Below are 15,899 nucleotides of genomic sequence, written 5' to 3'. Positions count from 1 at the left end.
CAATAATAATATAATAATAGTAGGGTACTTTAATACCCCACTTAGATCATTAGGCAGATCATCTAGACAGAAAATCAACAAGGAAATAATGACTTTGAATGACATAGTGGAACAGATGGATTTAACAGGTATATTCAGAACATTCCATCCTAAAACAGCAGAATACACATTCTTTTCAAGTGCACACAGAACATTCTCCAGAATAGATCACGTATTAGCCCACCAAACAAACCTCAGCTAATTCAAAAAGATTGAAGTTATACCATGCATCTTTTCTCACCACAACACTATGAAACTAGGAGTCATCCACAAGAAAAAAATCTGGAAAGACCACAGATACATGGAGGTTAAACAACATGCTGCTAAACAATGAATGGGTTAACCAGGAAATCAAAGGAGAAATTAAAAATTACATGGAAACAAGTGAAAGTGAAAACACAGTGGTCCAAAACCTGTGGGATGTTGCACAAGTGTCTCTAAGAGGGAATTAGCAATACATGACTACATCAAGAAGCAAGGAAAAAATGAAATAAATAACCCAACTTTATACTATGGCAGCTAGAAAAAGAAGAACAAATAAAACCCAAAACCAGCAGAAGGAAGAAAACAATAAAGATTAGAGCAGAAATAAGTGATGCAGAAACTAAAACAAAACAAAACAAAACACAACCAGTAGAACAGATCAGTGAAACCAGGAGCTGGTTCTTTGAAAAAAAATCAATAAAATTGATAGAACTCTAGTGCCAGCTTATAAAGAAGAGAAGAGAAATCACTCAAACAAAATCGTAAATTAGAAGTAACACTGTAGGGGCGCCTGGGTGGCTCAGTGGGTTAAGCCACTGCCTTTGGCTCAGGTCATGATCTCAGGGTCCTGGGATCGAGTCCCGCATCGGGCTCTCTGCTCAGTAGGGAGCTTGCTTCCCTCTCTCTCTCTCTGCCTGCCTCTCCATCTACTTGTGATTTCTCTCTGTCAAATAAATAAATAAAATCTTAAAAAAAAAGTAACACTGCAGAAATAAAATTACAGGAGAATATTATGAAAAACTATACGCTAACAAATTAGACAACCTAGAAGAAATGGTTAAATTTCTAGAAACCTATAACCTATATGCAAAACCCAAAACTGAAGCAGAAAGAAATAGAAAACTTGAACAGACTTGATAACCAGCAAAGAAGTTGAATTAATAAACAAAAAAACTCCTAAAAAAAAAAACAAAAACAGAAGTTCAGGACCAGGTGGCTTCATTTCAGATGCCAATTGTGAGTAGTTGGGCCCTCGTTCCCACCATTCTGTCTAACTTGGCTATAAATTGGGGGTTCCCATGACTCTTTTCCTTAGTTTTGATAATAGCAGCTCACAGAACTCAGGGAAACACTTTACTTACTATTACCACTTTATTATAAAGGATGCAAATGAACAGCCAGATGAAGAGGGACATAGGGCAAGGTCCAGAAGGGTGCTGAGTGCAGGAGCTTCTGTCCCCCCTGGAGTTTGGGGTACACCTCCCTACTGGTACATAGATGCATCCACCAACCTGGAAGCTCTCAAAACTGTTCTTTCGGATTTTTATTAATACTCCATGACATGCATCAGATTGATTAAAATCATTAGCTGTTGGTGATTACCTCAGTCTCCACCTCCTCTCCCCTTCTCAGAGATTGAAGGAGTGGGCCTGAAAATTCTAACCCTTTAAACACATGGTTAATTCCTGTAACAACTAGCCCCAATCCTGAAGTAACAGAGGGGCTTTCAGTCATCAGTCATTAGCAAACTGAGGTATGGTTGAAAAGGGCTTATGAATAACAAAAGACCCTCCTCTTTTATTCAGCAAATTATGTTTACTGGAGTTCTGCTTGGAGCCAAGGATGAAGACCAAGACAGTAGTCCCCTCTTAATCTGTGGTTTCAATTTCCAAGGTTTCAGTGACCCAGTCAACTGCCATTTCTAAGTAGATGACCCCCTTCTGACATATCACTAGAAGGATGATAGTAGCCTAACACTACCATCACAATACCTATGTCTGTCACTCACCTCACTTCATCTTCATACAAGCACTTTATCCTGTCACACCATCACAAGAAGGATGAGTATAATACAAGAAGATATTTTGAGAGAAAAATCACATTCACATAACTTTCATTACAGCATATTGTTACAATTTTTTTCATTTTATTGTTATGATTGTTGATCTCTTACTTTACCTAATTTATAAATTAAATTTTATCTTAGATATGTATGTATAGAAAAAACAGTATGTATAGGCTTCAGTATCATCTGTGGTCCTAAACATTCACTGGGGGTCTTGGAATGTATCCCTAGCAGTCCAGTATCACAGAATTATATTGTATGTTACTCTCTTTTGTTTTTCTTTTGGCCTCAATATTAAGCTTATAAAGTTAATCAGTGTTATTGCATGTGACTTTAATTATTTTCTTCTCTACATCGTATTCCCAAATCAGGCTACCAAGAACCTTTAGTTTGTGGCTTGTTTTACAACTTCATGGTGCTTTTGATAAACAGAAATTCCTAATTTTAATGTAGCCATTTATTCTTTTATGGTTTCTACTTTGTATTTTAAGAAATTCTTCCTTACACAAAGATTATAAAGATATTCTCTCAGATTTTTTCCTAAAAAAATTTTAGTTGTTTTTTTTATTTTAAGTCTTCAATAAATCTGAAACTGATTTATGATTTTGGCATGAAGTCAAGATCTTATTTCACTTTTTCCCCAAATGCATAACCAATACCATTAATGGAAAGTTCCATCTTTTCCTCCTAATCTTTAATACCACCTCTGACATAAATCAAATTTTCTTATATGTATAGCTCTATTTGTGAACTTGCTCTCCTGTGCCATTTATCTGTTTGACTGTCTAGTGCCAGTACCACACTGTCTTCTTCAGAAATGTCTTAGCTATTCTTGGTCTTTGTTTTTCCATTCGTTAAGCCGCTGCCTTCGGCTCAGGTCATGATCTCAGGGTTCTGGGATCGAGTCCCGCGTCGGGCTCTCTGCTCGGCAGGGAGCCTGCTTCCCTCTCTCTCTCTGCCTGCCTCTCCATCTACTTGTGATTTCTCTCTGTCAAATAAATAAATAAAATCTTTTAAAAAAATTTTTTTTGAGTTAATTTCTCAAGTTCCTCAATAAAACCTTTTGGACTTTGAAATTGTATTGAATTCATATATCAGTTTAGAGAGAATTGGAATATTTATGACACTGAGTCTTCTAATTCATGAACAACGGTATATACTTTTATTTAGGCCTACTTTAGTGCTCTTCAGTACATTTCTGTAATACTTTTTCACACAGGTCCTACACATCTCTTGTTAAATTTATTCCCAAGTACTGTGTGTGTCAGGATAAGCTAGGTTATACTGTGGCTTAAAACAAGGTTTATTTTCATTTACATTATCACATGTCCTTTACATGTTGGTTAGAGGAAGAAGTATGTCTGCATATCATAGTCATGTGGGGACACAGGCTGACAGAGCTGCCACTATCTTAAACGTGGGCATGAGACATATCAGAGGGGAAAAAAGGCTTTGCAGTATCTGCATCCAGAAATTAAAGGGCCGAGCCCAGAAGTAATACATGTTACTTCCACTCATAATTTATTGGGCAGAATTAATCACATAACCCCACCTAATCATAGGATTCAGGAAGTACAGTCTACCATGTACCATTAAGGAAATAACTGGAAATGTTTGGCAACCCACAAAAATAACTGCCACATGTAGTGTGTGTGTGTGTGTGTGTGTGTGTATGTGTACCCATGTACATGCATGTGTGTGTACACATAGATGTATATGCATACACACTCATATATAGTGTACATATTGGGGCACCTGGGTGGCTCAGTGGGTTAAGCAACTGACTCTTGATTTTGTCTCAGGTGGTCTCAGGGTTGTGAGATCAAGTTCTGGGTAGGCTCCATGCTCAGCATGGAGTCTGCTTAAGACTCTCTGTCCCTCTGCCCCTCCCTCCCACTCTCTCTCTCTCTCTCTCAAACAAACAAATCTTTTAAAAAGAAGCAAACATATGGAATGCCTGGATGGGTCAGTCAGTTTAAGTGTCTGTCTTCGAATCAGATATTGATCTCAGAGTTCTGGGATCAAGTATCACATTGGACTCCCTGCTCGGAGGAGAGCCTCTGCCTGCTGCTCCCCCTGTTGGACTCATTAACTCTCTCTCTCTAGCAAATGAATAAATAAATAAGAATTTTTTTAAAAATCACATGTATGCATGTATATAAAGATTTTCGTATTGTTGCTGTGTGGATTGCCTAGAATTTTGCTCTAGAGGATACAATTCATATAGAATATAGGAATGATTTCCCCCGAAGTTGTGTGATGTGGGAATTATGCAACATGGTGGTACTGTTGTTGAATTGTAAAAAAATGTAATTTTCATATCCAACAGTCATGATAAATGTTCTTATTCTGATATTTCTCTATAGATAATATTTTGAGTTTCCCATATAAATAATCATATTATTCATGAAGGACATCTTTAGTCTTTATAATCTTTCTACTTTTTATATCTTTTTCTTATTTTTCTGCATTGTATGTATAGCATTGGCGCAGTACTAAATAGAGTTAGTGACAGTAGGCACCTTTGTTGTGCTCCTAAAGGGAGTATTGTCAGTGTTTCAGTATAATGTTTACTGTGTGTGATTTGTATGTAAATTTTAATAGTTAAAGATGCTTTCTTCTGTTTCTATTTCGAGATTTTTATTTTTTTTTTTTTTAGAGAGGGAGAATCTAAAGCAGGCTCCACGCCTAGTGCAGAGCCTAGCGCACAGCTCTAACTCAGGACCAAGATCACAACCTGAGCCAAAATCAAGAGTTGTATTCTTTTTTTTTTTTTAAAGATTTTATTTATTTATTTGACAGAGAGAGATCACAAGTAGGCAGAGAGGCAGGCAGAGAGAGAGAGAGAGAGGAGGAAGCAGGCTCCCTGCTGAGCAGAGAGCCCAATGCGGGACTCGATCCCAGGACCCTGAGATCATGACCCGAGCCGAAGGCAGCGGCTTAACCCACTGAGCCACCCAGGCGCCCCCAAGAGTTGTATTCTTAACTGACTGAGCCACCCAGGTGCCCCAAGAATTTATTTTTTCTTTATAAAACTGGAGTTTGAATTTGTTATCGAATGCTTTTTGGCCTCGTCACATGATCATTTGATTTTCTCCTTTATGTGGCAAGTTATATTAATTTTTTTAATGCTAAACTAGGTATGGTTCCTAGGTAGACTCATGTTGGTTTTGCTGGACCAAGTTTATAGTATTTTGTTTAAGATTTTTATGTCCATGTGCAGAAGTGATATTGACTTATATTTCCTCCTTGTACTTTCAGATTTTGGATCAAGTTTATGCTAAGTCATAATAGGAGTTGGAGGTATCCCTTCATTTTTTAATTCTTTTAAATAGCTTATGTAAAGTAGAATCATTTTTTCCTTGAGTTTTTAGCAGAACTCTCCTTTTAAAATTACCTTGGTCTGGAATTTTTTGAAGGAAAAAATTTCAACTACTGATTTCATTTCTTTGGGTAAAGGGCTATTTTGATTTTTCATTTCATTGGTTAAAGGGCTATTTTGATTTTTTCTTTCTTCTTAAGTCAACTTGAAAAATAACTTTCCCCTATGAAAAATTTCAAACATGAAAAATAAAGCAACCTGTATAATGATCACCCACATACTCATCATCCAGTTTCTTGAGTCAGTTATGGTAAGCTTTATTTTTTCAGGGATTTATCTATTTCATCCAAGAGCCGAAGCTTTTTTGACAGAATTGTTCATAACAACTTCTCATCTTTTTTTTAATCTTAAAAATGTGTGTAATTTTGTCCCTTTTTCATTCTTAATATTGGTTATTTGTGCCTTTGTTGTCTTAATTTTCTTACCATGTTCACTAATTTTGCTAATTTTAATAATCTTTTAAATGAACAAACCTGTGACATTGTTGCACTTCTCTTCTGTGTTCTCTGTTTCATTCATTTCTGCACTATTATTATTTCCTCTGTTCTGCTTTCTTTGGGCTTATTCTGTCCTTTTTCTGCTCTCTAAATGTGTGTGGTTAGAACATTAATTTATTTCCATTTTCCTTCTCAATTAAATAAGTGTAAATTTTTTCTATACAGTTATTTTGCTGCATGTAACATTTTAATACCTAGTATTTTTGTTACTGTTCAGTTCTAAAATTTTTCTAATTTCTATGATTTCTTTTTGACCTATTTGTTATTTGGTCATACTTCTTAATTTGCAATATGGAGTTTGTCCTAGTTACTTTTTTGTATTGCTTCCTAACTTAATAGTATTTTGATCTGAGTGATAATCTTTTTTTTTTTTTTAAAGATTTTATTTATTTATTTGACAGACAGAGATCACAAGCAGGCAGACAGGCAGGCAGAGAGAGGGAGAGGAGGAAGCAGGCTCCCTGCAGGGAGCCCCATGCGGGACTCGATCCCAGGACCCTGAGATCACGACCTGAGCCGAAGGCAGCGGCTTAACCCACTGAGCCACCCAGGAGTGATAATCTTTTGATTTGATTAAGATGTACTTTGACTCCTGGTATCTGGTAAATTTTATAAATGTTTTATGTAATTATGAATATCTGAGTCCTGTAGATGAAGCTTGTTAAAGGTGTTCCGATCTTCTGTATCCATAATAATTTTTTTATTTGCATGATCTAGCAATCAAGAAAGACATGTAAAAATTTCTCACAATGACTATGGATATTCCTTTTTCTCCTTGTACCTGTATCTATTTTTGTTTTATGAAGATTATGTTATTAGGCATGCAGTTTTAAAGATTGATTGATTGATTGATTTGCCAGAGAGAGAGAGAGTGAGCATGAGCAGTAGGAGTAACAGGCAGGGGGAGAGTGAGAAGCAGGTTTCCTGCTGAACAGAGAGCCCTACACAGGACCCTGGGGTTATGACCTGAGCAGAAGGCAGACACTTAACCAAATGAGTCACCCAGGCGCCCCAGGCTTACAGTTTTGAAATTATTATATCTTGATGAACTAAGTCTTATTGTACAGTGGCCTCTTTATCTCTAGTAATGCTGTTTTCATTGAAATCTAATTTTTCTGATACTGGCTTTCTTTTGGTTGTTTTTTTCTTTTTTATCTCCTCCCGTGTTTTTACATTTATATATCAATTCTAACTTTTATTCGGTTGGTAATCAGAGTATCTAGCTAGCCCTTCTGATCAGAAATGGAGTTCTTTTTTTTTAAATCCTGGAATCAATTTGCTAATACTTTATGGAGGATATTTACATTCATATTTGTCAATGAGACTGATCAGTAATTAGGGTGATATTATTTGTCATCCACACTGAGACAATTTTGAGAATGAAAGGGAGTATAATATTTTTCCAGGCTTATAGCATAGAGATTGATTATAGTACTGTTGGCTGGCATCATCAGGATTTATGAACTGCCTAATCATTTTGGCAAGGAATGGAGGTAAAGATAGGAGGTTTTCCAGTAATTAACCTAGTTAGGATTCAGACTTAACCCTTTTGGTTTTGCAACAGTTATTGTATTATTCTATGTATCTGACTGGTTATATGTTAAATGAAATTGTACAGAGAAAGAAGGATACAGACCTGAATTTGAATGTCTGTCTTTGTGACTTAATTATATAATCCTTAGGTAATGACCTAACCCCTCTGAACTCCATTTTCCCCATCTGTGTAATGGAGATTATAATGCCTACCTGGTAGGAATATTATGAAAATTAAAGATACATGAAAACACTCAATATGTTCTTAGTACATAGTAGATTCTCTTATGTTAGCTTACCTCCTTCTTTAGTCCCTGTCACAAATTACCCTGTGTGTTTGGTTTTCGAAACAAAGGTTGCTTTTTCCCTTGTGACTTATGGTTGAAATCTTCCCAACTTCTCTGTTTACTTTGGATCAGAGAAAATTTCCCACTATGCCCTCAATCATATGCATGTGGCACTTGGACAATTTAGGAAGGTATAGAAATTGACAGCAGAATTTCGACCAAAGGAAATAAATTAATGCTTATGTTATATAAAATGTATAAATTATCAATGAATTGAAAAGGTAAAAATATGATTATCCTTAAAAGCTCAGATGTAAATCTTCTTAGATAAAGCAAAGCATACTTGACCTCTTATATTCTCACAATCCTTTAACAGGACTTCATTGACTTAACTAGAGAAACCAGACCAAGGGCAAAGGATCGCAATGGACTCTGTGTGATTGACCTGACAAGAACTGAGGAAGAAAACAGACCTATTGCCACTCTTGACTTGACTCTAGAACCTGTGGCTGCTTCCCAGAAAGAGCCAGCCAGTCTTCAGACATGTGCCAGCCTCTCCAGCAAAGAGGTGACAGAAGGGCGGGTAGACAGAAGCTCTTGGCCTACAGCACGGAGAATCATTAACAGCGATCCTGTGGATTTGGACCTTTTGGAAGAAACCGCATTTGAAGGTCCACAACCCCCTACATCAATCAGTGGGGACTCTGTTTATCCAGCAGAGCCAAATTGTAGCTCAACATCATTCAAAGGTGACCTTGGCTTCTTGGCAAGCCTACAGCTATCTTCAGATATTTGCTCCCTCTCCCCAACAAGCAATCAGAGAGCACCCTTGCCATGCCCACAGCAAGATGTGCCTTGCCCACCTCAAGCCTTGCCATGCCCACTGCGAATCTTGCCATGCCCACTGCGAGCCTCACCATGTCCACCACGAGCCTCCTCATGCCCACCACGAGCTTTGTCATGCCCATCACAAACCGTGCAGTGCCAAATACAAGCTTTGACTCACCTGCCTCAAGAAGGTCCATGCCCTTCTCGAGATATGCCATGCCTTCAGCAGAATGTGCCAAGCCCACCTCCAGACTCATCGTGGCAATCTCAGCACTCACCTGACCCACCTCAAGACTCACTGTGCCCACCTCAAGACTCTCGGGGCCTACCTCAAGATGTACCAGGCCCACCGCAAAACATATCTTATCCACAAAATGTGGCACATTTACAAAATGTGCCACAGTCATCATTTGATGTGCCACAGTCACCAAGACACATGGCACAGTCACCAGCAGATGTGCCACAGTCACTAGCAGATGTGCCACAGTCACCAGAAGATGTGCCACAGTCACCAGAAAGTGTGCCGCATTCCCCTGGAGAAGTCCCAGACTTCCCAGGAGATACAGTCCATTCACCTGGAGACATGCCATGCTTGCCAGGAGACATGCCACACTCACTTGGAGACTTGCCTCACTTAACACGAGACAGGTCTTACTCTCTCCAAAATGATATACGGAACCATGACACTCCTATGGAAGTCTCAGCTCCATCCTCACCAAGGTTCTCTCCCAGCCCACAGTCTCCACAGTCTGAAACTTCCTTAGAGAAAGTTCCTTGGCTCCCCATCACAGAAACTCCAGCCAGAAAAGAGAGATCACTGTCAGAGCCTGCTAACCCCGGGTCTGCCCAGGTACAAGCACGAACACCACAAGGTGGGTTATACAACAGACCATGCCTGCATAGACTGAAGTACTTCTTACGACCTCCAGTGCATCACCTCTTCTTCCAGACACTAATACCAGATAAAGACACAAGAGAGGTGAGCTAACATATCTTCCCCAAGAAATTAGGTGTCTCTGTATAGGCCTCGCATGAAGTCACTATGCTGTAAGGAGTCCAGGCATGAGAGAACAGGCCCAGGATAAATTTGAAATTTTTATCTTTCTTCTTGTGGAATCATCTAGTGTAGAGTCAGACCTGGGTTCAAATTTCAGTTAGCAATTGACACTGTAGAAGTCACTATACCTTCCTGAGCCCTAGCTTTCCTAGATGTAAAATGGAGATAAAAACACACATCACAGGATTATTAAATGACATAACATATATAAAGTGCCTATTAGAGTGTCTGGCTCCTTCTAGGCCTTCATCAATTACTTCTCTTCAATTCCTCTGCCTTCCCCTTCCTGATGCCCTTATTACCACTCCCATATCACAGAGATAGTGATACTCTGGATACTTCGGTGCCTCCAAAATCAATTACTTTCTGATTTGGAGGAGGAAATTCAATTTTAAGATTTTAATGGGAATGCTACTTCCCATTGGTCTTTATTTAGTTATGAGGACTAAACCAGATGCTTGTCTTAGCAGAGGGAAGGGAAAAAAATTGTGGCTGAGTCCTACAATATGAAGCTATTTTTTCATTATTCATAACCTTATTGTCAACATTAAGAAGACTGGCTTGAGGTAGGACAGGAATTCAAAAGATGCATTCTTGGAGCAATCAGCAATCCAGCATAGTATGTATCAGGCATTCACATCGATTTGGTTTTGAAGAGTGAATTTTTTTCTCTCATTTTTATTGTTGTTATATCTTCTGATATGTTTTAGGTCTTCTTCTGAATGACTCTCCCCAGCCACTAGCTCATTCTCTTTTTTCCTGTGGGTGTGCCTGGTGTACATCAGGCCATTATAAAGAGCATTTGGGGGACTTGAGAGAGGTAGTGTTTCCCTAGTGAAGGCTGTAGTGCTTTTTAGGTGCTGCACAACTAGAGAAGCCCCCAGTAGATGTCAATGGGGATACCACATTCCCTTTCTATGTAAACATAGCTTAGGTAAAAAGATGGCAGTTAGGCCAAACAAAAGGGATTTTTTTGTCTCAGTTTCTTACTTTAAAGAACCTTGGCCATCTAGCATTCACCTGTAAATCTTTTCTGTCTCTCCCTGGATTTCTTTTGGGCTTTTAATAAGTACTTCTTCACTAGGTCATTTTCGCCCAGAACTTCTTAGCCAGTCCCCATGCTGTCACATACCATTAATTGGCTCTGAATCTTCTGAGTCTTGGTTTAGCTCTAAAATAAGTCATAATGACCATATCATAAAGTTGTTTGACTTAAAAGTAAACACATAAAGCACAGGGTCGCCTGGGTGGCTCAGTCATTAAGCATTTGCCTTTGGCTCAGGTCATAATCCGGGGGTCCTGGGATCAATCCTGAATTGGGGTCCCTGCTCCTCCGGAAGCCTGCTTCTCCCTCTCCCCTCCCCCTGCTTGTATTCTTTCTTTTGCTGTCTCTCTCTGTCAAGTAAATAAAGTCTTTAAAAAAAAAAACAGAAACAAAACCAAAAACACATAAAGCACAAAGTTGCCTTTCAAGGCCTAAAGAAATTGTTGTTGTTGTTGTTGTTGTTGTTGTTTTTAGGTCTTTTTTTATTCCAATTTATTTATTTTCAGAAAAACAGTATTCATTGTTTTTTCACCACACCCAGTGCTCCATGCAAGCCGTGCCCTCTATAATACCCACCACCTGGTACCCCAACCTCCCACCCCTCCCACCACTTCAAACCCCTCAGATTGTTTTTCAGAGTCCATAGTCTCTCATGGTTCACCTCCCCTTCCAATTTACCCAAATTCCCTACTCCTCTCTAACGCCCCTTGTCCTCCGTGCTGTTTGTTATGCTCCACAAATAAGTGAAACCATATGATAATTGACTCTCTCTGCTTGACTTATTTCACTCAGCATAATCTCTTCCAGTCCCGTCCATGTTGTTACAAAAGTTGGGTATTCATCCTTTCTGATGGAGGCATAATACTCCATAGTGTATATGGACCACATCTTCCTTATCCATTCATCTGTTGAAGGGCATCTTGGTTCTTTCCATAGTTTGGCGACCGTGGCCATTGCTGCTATAAACATTGGGGTACAGATGGCTCTTCTTTTCACGACATCTGTATCTTTGGGGTAAATACCCAGGAGTGCAATTGCAGGGTCATAGGGAAGCTCTATTTTTAATTTCTTGAGGAATCTCCACACTGTTCTCCAAAGAGGCTGCACCAACTTGCATTCCCACCAACAGTGGAAGAGGGTTCCCCTTTCTCCACATCCTCTCCAACACATGTTGTTTCCTGTTCTGTTAATTTTGGCCATTCTAACTGGTGTAAGGTGATATCTCAATGTTTTATAAGTATTCATTCCCCTTAAGTATATGGGCATCAAAAGATTTTGTAAATTTTATCTATTTGTAGATGTCCCCATTTGTAGGCAAGAAATGAAAAAGTTGAAATATAGGTAAAGTGCCTCACAAGTAAAATAGTCACCAAAGTAAGATTTTTTTGTTTTTCTCTTCTCTGGTTCTTAATTTTCATTACCTGCCAGTACAGTATTGGTCTTTGGTCAGTGAGATCAGGGTTACCTTCGGGAGATTTGAGACATAAGGAAAGCTCAGTGGACTTCTGCAGATTTTCTGAATGGACAGTTCTAGCCACCACTGTTTTACTGTTATACATAAGCTGTCAAATCTTTAGTTGATGTTTTAAATTTAATACTTATTCTCAGATTTAAAAAAAAATAATGCTTATTTAATATAAAACATTTTATTTTTAAAAAAAATATTTTATTTATTTATTTGACAGACAGAGATCACAGGTAGGCAGAGAAGCAGGCAGAGAGAGGAAGGGAAGCAGGCTCCCGGCCGAGCAGAGAGCCCGATGCGGGACTCGATCCCAGGACCCTGGGACCTTGACCCGAGCCGAAGGCAGAGGCCTCAACCCACTGAGCCACCCAGGCGCCCCTAATATAAAACATTTTAAAACATAAATAATTACTGTGCTATCAGTCAGCATTTATTATTGTTAATAATTTTGGTGTATTTCCTGCTAAGTTGCCTTTTTATACATAAGCATTTTAAATTTCTTAATAATGGGGGTTTTTAACAAAAATAGTTATTGTTATTTTATTGTTTAAAAGTAGTGTGAATTTAGAAGGTAGATCTGGGGTTATATCACCCCATATGTGAAATCAGGTTCTGCCATTTGCTACATGCCAAATGGTTATTCTCTAAATCTGTTTCCTTATTATAAAATAGGAATAATAATGGTATGTATTTATTAGGTTGTTGTGAGAATTTAAGTGAGGATAAGTCAAATGTTCAAAAATTATTCTTATTGTTGTTATTATATTCCAGTATCAAAAAACTTTTTAACTTTTTCCCTCTGATTATGAAATTAATAGGTATCTATTATGGAAAAATGCAAAAGGGCATATAAAGGAAAGTCATCCATTATTCCACCCACCACCCAGAAAATAGAAAACCACTTTTCACATATTCTTTCCCAGTCTTTTTAGATACTTACTTTTAGGGGGTAGAGGGAAAGTAACTTACCATTTACTGTTGATAGTAAATCAACTAAATGAGATTCTTTTTTAACAATAAAACATATTTAAAACATCTTTCTTCACTCTTTATTTCAGTATCTGATATAGTATCATAACTACCCCTAACTATCTTCTCACCCTCACTCCGAAATCAACTTAGGCTAGCTCTTGACTCTTTTGTACTTTCTTTGCTATGCTATATTTTAGCACAGATGCAGTCATATTATATGTACAACTTCAAATTCTTATTTTTAACTTAATATTAAGTATTTTCCCATGTCCTTAAAAGTTTTTTAGATAAGGCTTTTCAGTCTTTTTCTTTTTTAATTATGAATATTTCAAATGCATGGAAAATGTTGCTGTCTTCAACCTGTTTCAGAACCTTTTGTTTTTATGTCTGTAGAAACCTATCCTAATTTCTTTCTTTTTATCTCTACAGAGTAAGGGTCAAAAATTAGAACCCATTCCTCATCGAAGACTAAGAATGGTAACAAACACCATTGAAGAAAATTTTCCCCTGGGGACTGTGCAGTTTTTGATGGACTTTGTGTCACCCCAGCATTACCCACCCAGAGAAATTGTGGCTCACATCATCCAGAAAATCCTGCTCAGTGGCTCCGAGACCGTGGATGTCCTAAAGGAGGCCTATATGCTTCTCATGAAAATTCAACAGTATGAACCTTAGATGTTGGTGATTCTCCTAGGGAACCTGGACTCAGGGCACAGCTTTCTCTTGCCTAAGCTTGACTCAGCTAACCATTCAAGAGTGTGACTTAGTATGTCAGTGTTATTTGGGTTGCAAGTGACAGGAAACCCAATCCAAACTAGCTTTAACAACTGATAACAGAGAATTTGATTATTCATGTTACTAGAAACCTAGGAATAAGATTTAATTCAGTTCAAAATTGTTACCAGGATCTATTTTTCAGTCCTGCTTTGCTCTTCTTTTCAGGATCTACTTAGTAGTCTTTTCAGCTTCCAGCTTTTATGGGACAGAGAGTCCACTTCCTTTATAATCACACAAGATTTCTGAAGTTGAGTCTTACAGGCTTTAATTGCCATAACATAGGACATGAGCCCTTTTTTAAACCAATAACTGTGAACTGAAGGATAGAATATCATGATTGGCTAAATATGCTTCATAGGCTTCATCATAGGATCCTAGTAGATAAAGCTAATGGGCTAGAGTAATAAAGTATTGATTTCTTCAAGGCAAAATTGGGTTACTAGTGCCTTCCAAAAGAGAAGTGGATAGTGAAAGTTCCACTACCCTCAGGTGACATGGTATCATGTCAAAGGATGGGCAAGAGTAGTGAGAATAAAAGGAGGTTTCTTGTTTCTGTCATCTTCCACATCCCATCCCCTCTTCCACTAAACTCTCCAGAATTCTAATTGGTGTCTTTTGACTTTCAGGCTACATCCAGCTAATGCCAAGACAGTGGAGTGGGACTGGAAGCTGCTCACTTACGTCATGGAGGAAGAGGTAACATAACAATTATGAGGGTGTGTCTTTTCGCAAGCCTTAATTAGAGACAGAAGTGATGGCAAATCTAGTAGTAAAGTCTTTGACCTTATTCTCTCCTTGTACTCCCATCCCCACCAAAAAATCCCTATTAAAATGGTATATGCTGTCTTCTAATTCAAAATTAAGTACATTCACTTATCCCTCCCCTTCTTAAGATTCCATTAAAAAGAATAGTAAAGGAATAGATAAAGATATAGATATAAATCCATGGCAATGAAGATAAGGGGAAGGGCAACAGATTTGAATGAAAACTAAAAGAACTAAAGGAAATGTAAGATTGTTACTGGTGAAGCTAGGCAGAGAAAGCCACAGGCCATAATACATGCAGCCAAGGAGTGAGGAAATCTACCCTTTAGAGCAGAGAGTTTTCAACTCAGAAACGATATATATAAGAGGGTTGAATTCAGAGATAGGCCATAACTTTGTTAAAAATCTGTAGATAGAACTGACAACCTCTCCGTTCTTGAGTACAGAAATTTCAGTCATCAGGCTACCTAATTTCAGGGGGAAAGTCCGAGGGTTTATCGTCTAAAAACATTGAATGAACTATCTGTCATAAACAAAGGCACCTAGTATAGAGTTGGTATTCCAGAAAAACTCTTCTGCATTCTGATTTCTAGGGATCCTTAAACTTAATTGCCAACTTTCTGTCTGCTCACCCAAAGCACTTGGATGGAACAAATTACTTTCAACTTAGAATTCTAAACTCAACTAAACTATTATTCAAGTGTGAGTGTAACATAAAGACATGTAGGAACTTGAAAAAATACCCCCACGCTTCATTTCTTTGGTTACCTAAAGGTATGCATCAAAAGAATGAGAATGGAGGAGTAATAAAGAGGGAGGCACAGGATCCAGGGAACATGAGATTTCTCCAAGAGAATAATAGAATTCCTAAAATTATGTTGAATAGTAGACCTAGAGAGCATTCACTCTGGATTGGAGCAAAATAACTTAGGACTTTAAGAATTATCTGGGAAACATCACCAAGATGATAGACAAAGGAGCTCCAGGCTATTGTTCTCCAATGGAAATGGCAAATTAAGAAAAATACATGGACCAGTATACTTCTGTGAAAACTCTGGAGATAATTGAGAATCTCTAGTACCCAAGAAAATGCATAATCAAGAAAGGACTCAATGAAAGGAGTAGGAAATCAGGGTTATTTTGTGTGTCCATGCCCCTCCTCTACCTACTATAGCATGGTGCAACTGGTAGGAAACCTCACA

At 38.1% G+C, this 15,899-nt stretch overlaps 1 protein-coding gene across 1 annotated transcript in view; it reads left to right on the top strand.

Annotated features, from left to right (window-relative positions):
- SIMC1 (SUMO interacting motifs containing 1) overlaps positions 1 to 15,899 on the top strand; it is a 74,369-nt gene that overhangs the window by 18,527 nt on the left and 39,943 nt on the right. Inside the window, exons 2-4 of the mRNA XM_044229186.1 lie at positions 8,165 to 9,595; positions 13,585 to 13,817; positions 14,559 to 14,628. Coding sequence (XP_044085121.1) covers positions 8,165 to 9,595; positions 13,585 to 13,817; positions 14,559 to 14,628 — 1,734 coding nt within the window. The remainder of the gene's footprint in view (positions 1 to 8,164; positions 9,596 to 13,584; positions 13,818 to 14,558; positions 14,629 to 15,899) is intronic.

This window comes from Neovison vison, chromosome 1 (assembly GCF_020171115.1).
Source record: "Neovison vison isolate M4711 chromosome 1, ASM_NN_V1, whole genome shotgun sequence".
NCBI classification, from domain to species: Eukaryota; Metazoa; Chordata; class Mammalia; order Carnivora; family Mustelidae; genus Neogale; species Neogale vison.
The sequence above is the reverse complement of the archived record's forward strand: the minus strand, read 5'-3'. Positions and strand labels throughout refer to the sequence as shown.